We start from the raw sequence: 15,288 nt of genomic DNA, 5'->3' as shown, positions 1-15,288 counted from the left end.
ATGGGTTAAGTCTTATTTTCCCTGAAATGTTTTGTAAATGAAGTGATTAATGATTCCCCAGTGTAGTATTTTCATTTGAGAATGAAAATATTAAAAGGGGAGGTGGGGGGGGGGGGAAGCAAGGTCAGTAAAAATACTGTGCAACAGCTGTTAGCACCTGCTGAGGCAGCGTCAAATGTAGCTGTAATGAAAATTCTGATATTAACTTAGAAGCTGTTATTTAACAAGACACAGCTTTCTGGGCAGAATCCATCGAAATTTGTGATGTGGATACAAAAAAGTAATAGCCGACAACCATAGTTGGTGCACAGGATCCATATGGCAGGAGATGGTCCTTCAGATATGTGGGTCCTAGGCCATGAAGGGCTTTAAAGGTCATAACCAGCACCTTGAACTGAACTTGGAAACAAACTGACAGCTAATACAGCAGTTTCAAAATGGGAAAATATGCCTCATCCGCTGGCCCCTGACAACAATCAAGCAGCCGCATTCTGGACCAGCTGCAGTTTCCAGGTTGTCTTCAAGAGAAGCCCAACACAGAGAACGTTACAGCATGGATCAATGTAGTCAGACTGGCAGAGTCTAAGACAACCAAACTCAGGTGATAGAAAGCATTCCTGTGTGCTACAGGAATGTGGTTTTTCCTTAGAAATTTAGGAGCTCCTCCTAAGTGAAAAGATCAATAATGGGAACAAGCTTCCCTGAAGGGCAGCTTGCCCAACTCTATTAGTTTTGCAACGTATGACCACTGGGACATGTTGGTGTGCAGTCTCAGTTTCCATGAGTCAATGAGATCTACGTTATGTCAAACTTATCAATATCTTCAGAATATCCTTGCATAATATCAAAACACGGAAACTGATGTTACTTAGGCAGGACAGAAACAAAGGCTTGTGGAGCAGCTTTCAAATGTGATACTGAATTTTTTTACCACCTAAGGTATAACTATATTATAGTTAAGTAAGATCATAAGCTTACAATCAACCAACATTTATGAAAAAATAATTATAGAAGATAAATATATGCAACAGATTAAATATGCAGTTTCTAAAAATCCATTTGTCCAGGGTCGCAGAGCCATCCAATCCCATATTTACTGGCTCTGCTGGAAAGGGACCTTCAGGTGACACTACGATGGTTGCTGCTGAGCCAGGAAGAGGGACAGAGTCCGCTGCCAAGGAGCCAGCTGGGGAGGGAGCTCCAAGTGCCACGATGCTACAGCCAGCACAGATGTCCTGCCACTGGAGGAAGAGCCCCACTGGTTTCTCTCTCAATAGTGGTGGGTATGGGTAGGTGCACAGGAAGCCCCCGGGGACAGCGGTGCCACAAGTAGCCAGGGACGAAGCTGCCCAGGGACATGCAGGTGCAGCACTCAGGCCGCGTGGTATGGAGAGGGCTGGCCAGCCCCACCCTACAGCCAGGTCTTGAAGGGCCAAGGGGAGCAGGAACCTGGGTCCTGGGGTGGGCCTTTGGCCCCAACAGTCAGTCCAGGGGGGGAGGACCAAGTCCTGCTAGAGGAAGGAGCCTGGGGGAGGGACAGGGATCGACAAGCTGGTCTTATAAAAGGACGGCCAGCCAAGTGCACAGGGAGGAGACAACAGGCAGCCCTTGGGCCCCAAAGGCAGGAAGGCACCAGGCTGCTCTGTGGGGAAAGGGTGTGTGGGTGCTCTTTTCTGAGGAGCACTGGCTGCCAGCCTGGAGGGAGAGAACACCCTGAAGGGCAAGCCCATCTCAGGCCTCAAGACCCATTTAGTGGAGCCAGACACCATTATTTATTATTAGTTATCAAGAATTTGTATTGCCTTCAGAAAATGGGCAAGCCACAGGAAAACCCTGGAGAAACAGAGCATGAGAACAACCTGACAAATTCTTTCTCTGTGATCTTCCAATTAACACAGGGCACATGAAGAACATTTTCAAGAGGTTATTTTCAGTTCATTTCAAAGTCTGCAACAATACACTAGAAATTATATTCTCTCTAAAGTTATTTCCAATGAGTATAGGTATCTCCATTAGCTTAAATATCCAAGGCCAGACTATGTGTACATTCTCACTGGCCTGTAAAGCGCTACCACTGATGAACTTTTGGACTGAAGTCAGCCTATCTACTTCAGTAAGTTATCGTACATTGGTTGGCACATCTTGGGTAACTTCAGTAATCATGAGTTGCTTGCTTAATTAAGCCCAAGAGGCAAACACCAACCTAAGGGAGATGTAAGATGAATTGAAGCCTATGCCCCATCTCATCCTGACTTTCATATACTAGAATTTAACCATTTGTATTAGGAGACTTGTTTTTAACCCTATTGCTTCATGAATAGCTCATCTTTTTCTTTTTCCTAAATTTTGCTCATCGTTATGCCTCCCTGCCCCCCAGCCAAACAAGCATAGGCCTAAAATGAACACTACCGGTAAATTAAGTAGCTTAAAATGATTTAGAATCACTGGGAGTTGTGCCCAACTATATTTTAACCTTGATCTATGGCAAGAATCAACTGCATAGATTTAAAACACTGTTCATTATATTTTTAAAAAAATTCTATGGCTCTAACAACAGTATTTGTTTTTTCATGGGAAAAAGTCAACCACTGTACTAGCAAGAAAGAATTTTAATTAGAGAATCTCAGCAGACAACTGTAAACCCCAATCCTTTAAGATAAAACAAAGTAAGAGTAAAATAAGAATCTGCCTTTGATGGGATTGTCTATTTGGTACTACGATGATAACATTTTATCTGCTATTTTACCATTTATACTTCAGTAGGGCATTTAGCCTGGTCAACAAACCAATTAAACCAATTTATCTCCACTGAATTCATTTGTGAACTGAAGCCTTATTTTTTTCTTCTAATCTGAAGAAGCAATTACCTGAGTACAAAATCAGCTCTATTAGGATTTCAGAACAACCAATGATTAAAATGACCCACTGTTGTTATGATGCAGAGGTTTAGCATTAAACACTGTGATCTCTTTTGTAGCTGAAATAATTTAAATTGATAAATACATGTCGTGTTTTCGCTGTGATTTGGGGAAAATTATACCTGAATCTCTTTCCCTTTATAATAAGCATTTAAGAGGTCATGCTAGTAAACGTAAATATAAGCTTACATAAACAACATGAAGTAGATAAGATGACAGCACCCATCTGCTATTCAGAAGCAAAAAATTATGATTTTCTCTACATTTTTTCCCAAGACTTGAAGATATTAAAAAAAAAATCCAGGTACATATGACTCAATCTTTTGCCAAGTCTTTAAATGACCATTATTTTTATCCTCACACATCACCTTCACATAAATTTATCTTGAATTTCTCTATCTACATCTATATCTGTAGTATCAGTATATTTATTACAGTCACAGACCAAAAGTAATAACATACAACCTACTTTATATCTGTATGTTTTTCTATTTCACCCAATTTAGTAGCATGTAAATCATGAAACGCTTCAAATGGCAGAGATACAAAGGGAGAACATTTGTCCCAATTTTTCAGTTCATCAATGTATTTTTCCTTTCATTTTATAAATTTCCAAAAGTGAAATTCAAATGAGGTTCCACACTGCACTTAATTCCATTTCCTGTAGAGCAAGATAGTATGCATGTCCTATCCAACAAAGTTCCCAGCTCTTGCTACAAAGGCATTGCTCTTTTTAAAGTTTTTAATTATTATAATTTCATGTCCTATCCAACAAAGTTCCCAGCTCTTGCTACAAAAGCATTGCTCTTTTTAAAGTTTTTAATTATTATAATTTCTTAATATCACCACAATAATAATAAAATATGTTTATTATTTTGCATGTAAAGTTAAAAATAGTACTTAATTTCTTTCCCCACTAGGGGTTGCCATGTCCCCAAGAGGGGTGGGTTTTCCTCCATGGTGCTTCCTAGAGAGGTGTGATGACACTGTCAAGTTTTCCTAGAAGTGACATCACATTGTTGCCAACGCTGCCCCCGCCCCCATATTCCTACCATCCATCTTGCTGGTTGCCAGGCCATTCCCAGCAACCCTATGCCCCACTCATCCCAAAATCCAAGACCCAATAATTATAGATTCATGAATGTAATGACTGACCACAGGAGAAAAAGTATTTATTTAAACCAGACATACAATGAAGACAGAAAACTTTAAAAGAAAATATCCCTGAGAAATATCAAAAGTACTTTGACTATCCACACAGGACAGCTTGACACTGCAATTGCATTTTATATTTTAAAAATCGCTACAAAAGACAGGAGGAAAATGAGGACGGCACCAAAATCCAACAGGTTTCCTGTTACATAATCTGGACCTTCCATTACAATTGAGTGAATGAATCACGGCAATTCAAGATTAATCGTGTAATCCTAAACAGACTTACATCCTTTAAATTCACCAAAGTCAAGGATTACATTGTAAATGTCTCAGTGGGAAAGAAGAAATTAACAGTACAATTCTACACAGAATTACACCATTTGATTTTCAATGGGTTTAGACCGGAATAACTCTGCATAGCAATACACTATGAAATATTTTTTTAAAAAACTTGTAGTTATCTGCCAATCCCACCTTTAACCTGTTTACTGTATCTATAGTCCCTCTTCCTCTTACTAACTTGGATCCTATGAATGAGTTTAATCCATGGGTTCTACTGTAGAACACTTCCTCTTCCACAGCACTTCCACCTGAGCAAGGACTCAATGAAAACTGGAGACTTGGGGCTGGAGCCTGGACAGAGCTTGGGGAGGAAAAGGAACTCAGTGGGATATACCAACTAACAGACCCTGGTTCCTTCAGTAATTTGAGTTATTTGAGCTATCACCTGCAGCAAAATAACGATAAAACCCGGTTGGCCTTCCTTAATGGCAATGCATCACAATATACCATCCCAGATTAATTACTTCAACCTTCTGGAAGCAATGTTGACTTAAGGGAATGGGTTTACAAAGAGGATGCCCAAATTGATACCTTTTTAATCAGTAAAATAAAATTTGCTCCATGGTATAAATCCATCAAAAAAAGACCATACTAGAGCACGTTACCTGACTGATATCACAGTCTATAAGCTCAGGATAGTATTTACATCATTACGCTTCCAGTCTATGCCAAGATGCTACTCGGGCGATTCCAAAAAAACCCCATCAATCAGCGTATATGTATCTGTGGAACCTCAACTGAGGACTTACCACACTATGTTTTAAACTGTCCCTTATACCAGGAACCAAGTGGAAAATTTCTAGCAAATATTTTATCTGGTCTCCATATTCTGTCTGACTTTGACAAACTAAATTTTATACTTTCAGACACAGACCCTTTTATTTCGAATAGGATGGCACTCTACGCCCTGGCTGCTAAGAAAATAAGGGCAAGTGTGGCAACTAGGAGAGTAAACACCTGATACAGATTGTTGTCTTATGAGCTGCTAGAAACCATTTGGTTCTAATGTTTATTTTTTACATTTTAAGTAAAATGCATTTTATTGTAATTTTATTTATATGCATGTAATTATATTTGTATTCATGCATTTTTCTGTCTTTTTAATGAAAGGTTTTGAATTGTGAAGGCCTATGGCCATATACAATAAATTATCTATCAGTGGGATATAATGCCTCAGTTCTCCCTCCAAAGCAGTTATTTTCTTTATATTCAAGTTACATTGTATTAAATTGGCTTGAGGTTGCTGCCAGGCCTGATCCTAATGAATTCTAAGAGGTCAAAACAGCCCTGGAAAAGGCCCTGCCCCCCCCTCTCCAGCTTTTTATAAGCTTGAAAATGGGCAATATTATTAAGGTTATATAGCAACACCTACAATGGCTACTGTTGCAGGGAATAATTTCTTAAAGCTACAGACTTCTATTATTTGGGGAGTTTTTAAAAAATCCATGCTTTTTTAAAGATTTCAGATTTTTCTTCCTTGTGTGTTCATGGCTCCAGTCTCTGGATTTAAGTATCCACAGATTTGGCCATGCTAAAAATGAGAAATATTGATAACGTGTGCTTTTAAAAAAAGTCATTACCTTCCCCAAGTCCTAACTATAGAAGGGGATAAAAACTAACCTATATGCAGGGCTGGCACCACCATTTTTTTTAAAAAAAAATTTTTTATCGGGCCGGCACCACCATTGAGGCGGTGAGGCAGGCGCTGTGGGCGCTGGGATGCCAGAGGGGGTGCCAAGGTGGAGGTGCGCACCACGAAGCCAGCGTGCCTGGCCCGTAGCTACTGCAGCCAGCCCCGCACCACCGCCGGCTCCGCCACACACCCCCAGCTGGGCACAGTAGCCGCAGGCCAGGCACAGCAGGCATCCAGGGCGGTGTGCGGAGCACGGGCAGCCTCCACGCCGTCCCAGCCTCCCGCCAGCCAATGGGGCCGGCTTTGCTGCATGATGATGTCATCACACGGTGACGTCATCACGCAGTCCAGGGCATGCACGCGCACTATGTGCACATGCACATGGGGCAGCGGCGGGCACCATAAACTCTGGCACCACCCCTGCCTATATGGGATAGGAACTTACCTAAATACATTCTCTGACTTTCCAGAATGCTATAATATCTAGACATGAATGCCCTTTTAAAAAATTATAAGCTCCTTATTACAGTTAGAGCATACAGGAATCAATGCAAGTTCAATGCAAGATGAATTATAAAGCCAATTCATACATGACATAATTTAAGGTATTCAATGATACATACAACTAAAACTATGAACTCATTACATTCATGTTAGAAAATGGAAAAGGACATCAGCTGGAAGCTGCAATTGACTGCACATGCAAATACATAGTAGGTAGCTGAACTGGATTTGTTTCAGTGTAATGTGCCTCAGTAGAAGCAGAACAGATTACCCAAATTTTCCCCAAAAATCTATTTATTACTTCTTCCACTATACTTATGGCAGCATGTTAAAAACCTCAAAATTCAAATCAGCTAACTGTCTGGAAAAATAATAGTTGGAAGGCATTGTTTAGCTAACAACAAAAATACAAATAAACTGTAGGAAAGAAATTCTCTTTTTCTTAGGTTTTGAATGACTCTGAAAAAAGATACAAAAGCACTCACAGTTCTGTTCCTTCAAATATTTACACTGATTTTATTTGGAGAATAATTTGTTCCATTTAACCAGAGTCAGCCTCTGAGGACTACAGTAATCCAGAGAGATTAATTACAGACTTGGAGTTCTTCTAACACAACTTTGAAAGGCAAAGTATCAAAGAGAAAAAAAGAGAAAAGAATGAAATGGTTCTCTCATTGATGATAGTTAGCCGGTCTGGGATGCTTCAAGGTTAGATCAGCAACTATCACTGTCATCCATTGATGAGGCAAGCACAGCTTGCAGGGGAAAGTGAAAGCAAGACTGGGATAAAATGCCATCCAGCACAAGTGCTAATGTGCATAAAATAATACAGTCACAGATCCTAAACCCATTAAAATGGGACTACTGAAATATGTCCATGACACAGCATGACATGTTCATTAAAATATTTAGATACATTAGAAACAGAATATTTTTAGTACAGAAGTAGTGAGTTGGAGAAGTTACTGAATTTTGTTTCCACTTGCACTTTGACCCCTCCTCACAAAATTATTGTTCCATCCAAGACTACTTCTGATCTCTAACCCAATGAGGGAAAAAATGGTTATGGGAGCAAAAAAACATGCACAGAGAAAGAATTCCTTACCCACTGCCCAACCAATGCTTTAAATCTCCAAACTCATTTTTACAGGAATTAAGCTAAAATACGGATCTGATGCCATCATACCAATTTAGTCTTTCAGGCTTTACATTCCCCTTCAGTTCAGGAAAGTTTAGCATGACCTCATAATTATTAATAATACTAATGTATTAATAACACTAATACTGGACTTCAGGCAAGCAAATTTTAATAAACTTAAAGTTATGCTGGATAGAATCCCATGGTCAGAAATACTTAAGGAGAAGAGAGTTCAAGAGGGGTGGCAGTTTCTTAAAGGTGAATATTGAAGGCACAATTACAAATTATTCATATGAGAAGGAAAAGTGGGAGGAGCCTAAAGAAGTCAAGGTGGCTCCATAAACAGCTTTCTAAAGAGTTGAGAAATAAAAAAGATTCATTTAGGAAATGGAAGGAGAGCCTTATAACTAGAGGTGAGCACGAACAGGAAAAAAATGAACACGATGTTAATTGTTCATTGCCATCCACAAGAGGGAATCACGAACAACCATGTTCGTGGTTGGCTGTTCGTGGGAGGGAGGGGGGAAGACTTGGAAGGGAAGAAAGTTCCCTTTGCAAACAGTGTGGGGAACCTCCTTCCCTTCCAAGTCTCCCTCCTTCCAGCCGGCTGGAGGGAGTAGGGGGAGACTTGGAAGGGAAGAAGGTTCCCCATGCCATTTGCAAACAGCGTGGGGAACCTCCTTCCCTTCAAAGTCTCCCTCCTTCCAACCGGCTGGAGAGAAGGGGGGGGGACTTGGAAGGGAAGAAAGTTCCCTGCACCATTTGCAAAAGAAGTGGGGAACCCCCTTCCCTTCAAAGTCTCCCTCCTTCCAGCTGGCTAGAGGGAGGGGGGAGACTCTGAAGGGAAGAAGGTTCCCCATGCCGTTTGCAAACAGCCTTTCCGCCTCTCAAATGGCTGCCATTTGCGGGTTGGAAAGGGCATTTTTGGCCTTCTCCTCTGCTGCCTGGGCCTGCAAGGCAGCAAAGGAGGCCTCCACCACCCCAACATCAGAAGGAAGCTAAGTGTGGCGGCTGCGGATGGGGCTTGGGGGGGGTGAGGGGATGGGGATGGGGGCTCAGCTTTGGGCCATTTAAAGGGCCCTGCCTTGCAAGTGGCAGGTCCCTTTAAACTATCAGCTGGCAGGCGGCAAGGGAGATTCCCGCACCTGCCAGCTGACAGTTTAAAGGGCCCTGCCCTTTGCAAGCAGCAGGAAAGGGCCCTTTAAACAATTAAATGCCCATTTTCCTGCCAGAAAGGAGCATTTAAACCCCACAAACCACGAACTGGTTCATAACTGGGCCAGTTCCATGCCAGTTTATGGTTTGTGGAAACCCCACGAACCATGAACCCCATGGTTCGGGTTTTTTCTGGTTCGTGCCCATGTCTAGTCCAGATCACGCAAAGTGGGCAATGAAGATGATGATGGGTCAGGAGACCAAGTCCTATGAGGTATACTGAAGGAGCTCGGTATGCTTAGCCTGGAGAGGAGACGACTGAGAGGTGATATGATAACCATCTGCAAGTGCTTGAAAGGCTGTCATGTAAAGGATGGTACTTTTCGGCTAAACATTAGGAAGAACTTCCTGACCATCAGAGCGGTCCCTCAGTGGAACAGGCTTCCTCAGGAGGTGGTGAGCTTTCCTTCTTTAGAAGTTTTTAAGCAGAGGCTAGATGGCCATCTGACAGCAATGCCGATTCTGTGAACCTAGGCAGATCATGAGAGGGGAGGGCAGGAAAGGTTACATCAGTGCTTAGTTCTCGTGGCTCCTTCTTACATGCCCAGGGTAATGCCGATTGCCACTTCGTCAGGAAGCAATTTTCCCCAGGCTACTTTGGCTAGGGATCCTGACGGTGTTTTGCCATCTTTTGGGCATGGAGCAGGGGTCACTGGAGGTGTGCATGTGCGTGCGTGCGTGCGTGCATGCGTGTGCGTGCAGGGGGTTGGACTAGATGACGCTGGAGGTGCCTTCCAACCCTATGATTCTATCATTCTATGAAGGGTAGTGGATTTACAGTGGAATAACTGGAATAACTCTGCATAGGACTGCAGTGATAGTCAGGCAAGTATGAAAAATATATACAGTTTCTAAACACAACTGAGGTAAACATCTGGACTTGGATTTATTTGCAAAGTTGAGAAGCTAAACACAAAAGAAAGCAGAAAGAGGTCTCTCAATAATGAGGATTCCCTTTACTTTTCTGACATATCCAAAACAATAATCCCAGCCTAAGAATCTCAGTAACTCTAATCATACAGAAGCCACCTTTCCCCTCTCTCTTTTCTCCCTCTCTCATGCATACACACATACTTACATAATATTATGGGCATTGCTTCCATGCTACTCAAGAATATGAAAATCAACCATGTCGGTCTCATCCAATCCACATCTCATTTAGAAGGATAAAAACAATCAGATGGGAAAAATTTATAGAACTGGCCCTGCCTTGTTACCTATGAAATTCACATATACTCTCTAGCAGCATGGGACTAGGCCACACTGAAGTGGCTTTGTCACCATCCTGTATGTGTGTCACTCTTGAATGTGACGTGCACCATAAAAAGACACTTTAGAGAAGTTGAAGTTGTGGTTCACGTAATGATATTTTTTAAAGACATTTCTTTCATTTTGAAATTTTCTTCTTTCCAGTATCGCTATTGTTTATCAACAGAGTTAATTGAAAATACCTTCAACTGGTTTAGCTTTAGAAAAAAACAGTAAATCATAAACAATGAAAAAATTGTAAAATTGTTTGTAGGCACTTACATGGTGATGGCTCATGTACTCCTTCCTCCGAACTATCCTCAGGCCCCTCTTCACCTGCTCCAGAGGTGACTGAATCTTCTGGGGCAGAAGCAGAACCTGGTGTGCTTGGACCACTGACTGAACCAGAGTCTCCATCCTCACTGTTTGATGCATATCGATCTTGCTGAGCTACAGCCCTGCCTTCATTACAGCTTCTGCGCTCTTTCCTGTGTACACGGGAATGAAGCACCATTTGATGATAAGTGCGGAAGATCTTACCACACTCAAAACACTCAGTGGACTTGTTCTGTGATACCCTTCTGCTCTGACGTGAAGATGGTCTATACTCTAGGTCATCTTGACCTAGGATGGAGTTGTCCCCTGACTGTGAACTGTTGCTTTTCTCTGAACGCCCAGTGGTGCAGTTTTTCTTTTTTGGATTGCTTGACGAGCTGGGTGAGTCATGCTCTAGTTTCCGCTTCTCTTGACTGACAAGAATATATTCCCTTTTATCCTTGTCATAAGTGACATCAGCATCTGCCAGGACTTCGTCCCATCCCAAATACTTCACATACTCAGAAGGCTCTGCGACCTTTCCTTTGGTAGCCAAGTGCCAAGCCTGATAACTATTAACTGGGTCCAGCTCGGCTACTCTTTTTCCTGACTGCCCCTCTACAAAACCATCAACCTCTACAGATGGTTTCAAGTTCAGATACTGGAGGAAAAACTGCTTTGATATAGTTGGGTCAAAATGTCCATCAACCAGACTCTCAGCTCTGTGTTCACTGCGAGCTCTAGAAGACTTGCAGTGTACAGAATTATGTGCTTTTAGGCTTTCCATATTTGTAAACAGGTTTCCACACTTGGTGCAAATTTCATACAGGGACAAGCCAGTCACAATTGTCTCCTCCTGAACAACATCATTAATAGTGGCTATCGGCTCCAAGTCACTTTTTGGCTTGTTTTTGCTCCCAGACTTGGGGCCATGTGATTTCATGTGGTTTTTGAGGAACCAGGGTTCTTTAAACCTTCTGCCACAGATGTGGCACCCATGGTCAAATGACCCTCTATGCTTTTTCATGTGTGCTTTGAGGAACCAAGTTTGACTAAAGGCCTGTCCACAGACTTCACAAGGAAACTCTCCTCCACTTGACTCACTCTTACAATTCTCAGCGTAAGTTTCTCCATTTGGAATCTGAGTGGTAATGTGGTCTCTCTCTATGTGGTTTAACAGTGTTTCCTCCCTTAAGGTCATGTAGTTGCACAGCCTACATTTGAAAGGTTTGTGAATCTGATGAATGTGCTGTTCCAATTCTTTCTTCCCTTCAAATTTGTTTTTGCAGAAGGTGCATTGTACAGGACACAATTTAACATCTTCTGCAACAGGTGCTTCCGCCATCACCTCCTTTCTGCTGCTTCTAAGCAAGATCTTGCCACCTTCTGTTGGAGTTGCTCCATTCAAGATTTTGTTGCAGGCAGAGGTACTTTTGGTAGGGCTAGTGCAACCATCAAGACCTTCTGAGACTCGCATCTCTCCAAGCTGTGCCTCTCCTCCCACCTCCACCTCATGGCCCTGACTGATAGTGCCTGTTCTGTGACTCCGAATGTGTATCTTCAAATTGCCCTTTTGGGAAGCTCTATGGTCGCAATAAGGGCACTTGTATGGTTTCTCCCCTGTGTGTTTCCTCATGTGCTGCGAAAGGGAGCTCTGGAAAGGAAAACTTTTGCCACATATGCAGCAGCTGTGCAACACGGCCTTGTCTGCATCCACATCACTCTTGTTCATCTTGTGAGGACTAGAGGCTCTTCGTAATTCCATATTGGCCTCTATGCTACAATCCATCTGTCCTACAGCAACATTAGTAAAAAAGGGACAATACCTTTTCCGATAGTAGGAAATTTTGTTGCAGCTTCAATCATGCATTTCTGCTGAGCTGAGATTTTTTATCTCTTCATTCTTGTGTTCAGGTTTTTCCTCTGCTGCTTGAAAGAATTTGAGATATAAACATGCATTGGTGGGTTTGAGTCAGATGGCAAAGAGTGTCTGGAACAAGAACAAAAGAACATAAAAAATTACTAAATGCAAAGAATTGAAAACTTCACTGTCTGAGGCCGTATTTTGATCTATACAAAAAAGGTAAATGTTCATTCATAAACCAAGTTAGTATTGAATGAGTTAATAATGAATAGTAAAATAGGATAAACAGACAGATTGCTTTAATAGAGAACTGTTATTTTAATTACTATTTAATAAAAAAAATCTAAGCCTTCAAAATTCTTCCCAATTTTTCTTCTCATATCAAGGAAAAGTATTGATATGCATAATTTAATGTTAATAAATGCTTCATGGAAGTAGCTGTAACATTTTAAGTCTGCAGCTTATGTGAAAAACAGCCACTTTTGTTTAGCTCAGAGATAAAAAGGGTTTGTAAAATACAGTACTCTATTCCTATTGAAAGTGATATCTCAGGCATTTCTGCTATACATACCCTCTTGCCTGCCTGCCTGCCTGCCTTGATAGAGGAAGCTCTATGCTTGACCCTTGTCCATCCTGGTTTATTAAGACTGGATGAAGAAATTGTGACTAGGGGACTAGGAAGAAATCAGACGGGTTAGAAGGCATCCCTTCTAACCAGCCTGAAGAAGAAAGTCACAAGGGCTATCCCAAAGAAGCCTTCCTTGAAACATGGACAATACTAACAACTAGACATGAGCACGAACCAAAAAAATTTAACAAACCAGAGGTTCATGGTTCAGTGCCAATGACGATCCCGAGATCGCAAACCACAACGAACATTTTCTGTTGCCGAACTGGTTCGCGGTTCGTTGGGTGCGGAACCGCCCCCGTGGCACTTAGAGAGCCCATATTCCCGGGGAGTCTTTTGCAGGCTCTCCTACAGCCATCACCCAAGTTTGGACAAGATTGCAAAAGGGATCTTGGGGTTATACCCTCTCCAATCCAAGGCCCCCAGGAAACTCCCACAAAAATCCAAGCTCAATTATACTCTCAGTCTCTCTCCCCAAAGGCTAGCAAGTGGCAAGCAAGAGCTCTGTCCCACTCAACTGCTCGCTGAAAGTGAAACCCAGCCTGGGAGCCCACGGCTATTTATAAGCACAGGTCCCACTGAGCAACGCAGGAGGTCTGTGTTTGGCCATCAGAGCTGCCTATCAGGGTTTGCAGGGATGAGATTGGAGTGTCCATGGCTGTAGAACACCCCCCTCCCTCCCCTGGGTGTCTTCTCCCAACTTGTAACCGCTTTGCAACTCCATGGTTGGAAGGAAGACCTGCCGATCAAGGTAAGCTGGGCTTCCATTAGGGTTTCCAGGGCGATAGAAGGAGCGCAGACAGAGTTCAGGCATTTCCCCGGCTCTGTTGCCAGGGGAATTGATTGCTGGCCCCTGACTGTCTGGCTTCCCAAACTGCGGCTGAATGCACCGAACCAGGCATCTCCCAAACGCTGGTTCATTGGCTGTAGACAATCACGAACCGCCAGATCACGATCGCACGATCGCCAATTTCGTGGGTTTTTGAAGTTCGTAATGCGGTTCGTGCCCATCTCTACTAACAACTATTAGATAGTCACCAATGTCCCCTGTACTCCAAGGACAATTCAACATACCTGAAGGACCACTCCTCATATATGTACCTGACCAGAGATTTATGTCATAATCAGACATTCTGTTCGACAGGCTACCATCTTCTGAAATACGATGGGTGGCCAGCAGACACAGGATATTCTCTGCAGTGGTGCCCTCCTTGTGCAGCCACCGCGCCTAAAGATTTGATTGGCATCTGTTCTTTTTATTTGTAGCATCAGGTGAAGAAGTTTCTGTTCTCCCAAGAATTAAGCCATACTAGCTGGTCTTTCTCACTGATTTGTCTTGCTAGCATTTCAACCTCACTTAAATTTACTGTTTTAGTATTTTTCCCTATTTTTATCATTAGGTGGTGTTTTAACTGCTGCCTTGATCATACCAGTACTTTTATTTATTGGCTGATGCTAATTTTATTGTTGCTTGCCAATTAATTGTTATTGTGTTTTCTGTTTTGTATTTTAGTCAAGGTTCAAATTAATGTTTAATTCAAGCTTTTGGCTATCACCTGCAAAGCCCATCACGGCTTTGGTCTCTCCTATTTGTGGGACCACCTCTCTCCCTATGTTCTGTCATGGCAGCTTCGCTCATCTGATCAGGGCCTTCTGAAGGTGCCATCCTGCAAATGGGCAAAATCAACACTGTCCACACACTCTCTGTCATGGCCCACACCTTAAAGAACAGCCTGCCTGATGAGGTCAGGAGGGCTCCCGCTCTCTTGGCTTTCTTCAAGCTATGCAAAACTGAACTGTTCTGGAGGGCTTTTTCACACTTGCAGGAGGGCTGAACTGTAAGGAAATGGGTCAAAGTGATGCATTTTTTAAAAAGATAGGAACTGTGGTCTATACTACAATCTGTTCTTTGTTTCAGCTTCTTTTTCAGCTCTGCATTGGATTTCTGCTTGTTTCCAGTTTCTGTAAATATGCATTACCATACCCTAGCACATTGTTTATTGAATGTCCCAGCTGTTGATCGTATTGACTTACACTGTGTAATCTACCTTGCCTCTCCATGAGAAAGGCGGACTATAAACAACATAAATACAATATATTGTGAACCACTCAAAAATATTGGTTGATAGTTTAGAAATATTTTAAATAAATAATGTTTCATGCACAAGTAAGCAACATTTCTACATACTTAATCTGCCTAATTATATCTCAATTAGGCAAACATTAAAGTAGACTTGGAGGCCCTGCTAATATCAAAAAAGTCCCTAATAAAGGTAAAGAAATTTTAGGTTTACAATTCTAAAATCAATTGAAGTTTTTTTAATATTA

The 15,288-nt window shown here is 42.1% G+C and overlaps 1 protein-coding gene across 3 annotated transcripts in view; it reads right to left on the bottom strand.

The window, feature by feature from the left end:
• Positions 1-15,288, bottom strand: part of ZNF516 (zinc finger protein 516) — a 133,311-nt gene that overhangs the window by 63,371 nt on the left and 54,652 nt on the right. For all 3 annotated transcript variants that reach the window (XM_054985546.1, XM_054985544.1, XM_054985545.1), the window contains one exon: positions 10,436-12,458. In XM_054985546.1, coding sequence (XP_054841521.1) covers positions 10,436-12,257 — 1,822 coding nt within the window. In that variant the 5' untranslated portion in view covers positions 12,258-12,458. The remainder of the gene's footprint in view (positions 1-10,435; positions 12,459-15,288) is intronic.

Source organism: Eublepharis macularius, chromosome 7, assembly GCF_028583425.1.
Source record: "Eublepharis macularius isolate TG4126 chromosome 7, MPM_Emac_v1.0, whole genome shotgun sequence".
In the NCBI taxonomy this organism is placed as follows: domain Eukaryota; kingdom Metazoa; phylum Chordata; class Lepidosauria; order Squamata; family Eublepharidae; genus Eublepharis; species Eublepharis macularius.
The sequence above is the reverse complement of the archived record's forward strand: the minus strand, read 5'-3'. Positions and strand labels throughout refer to the sequence as shown.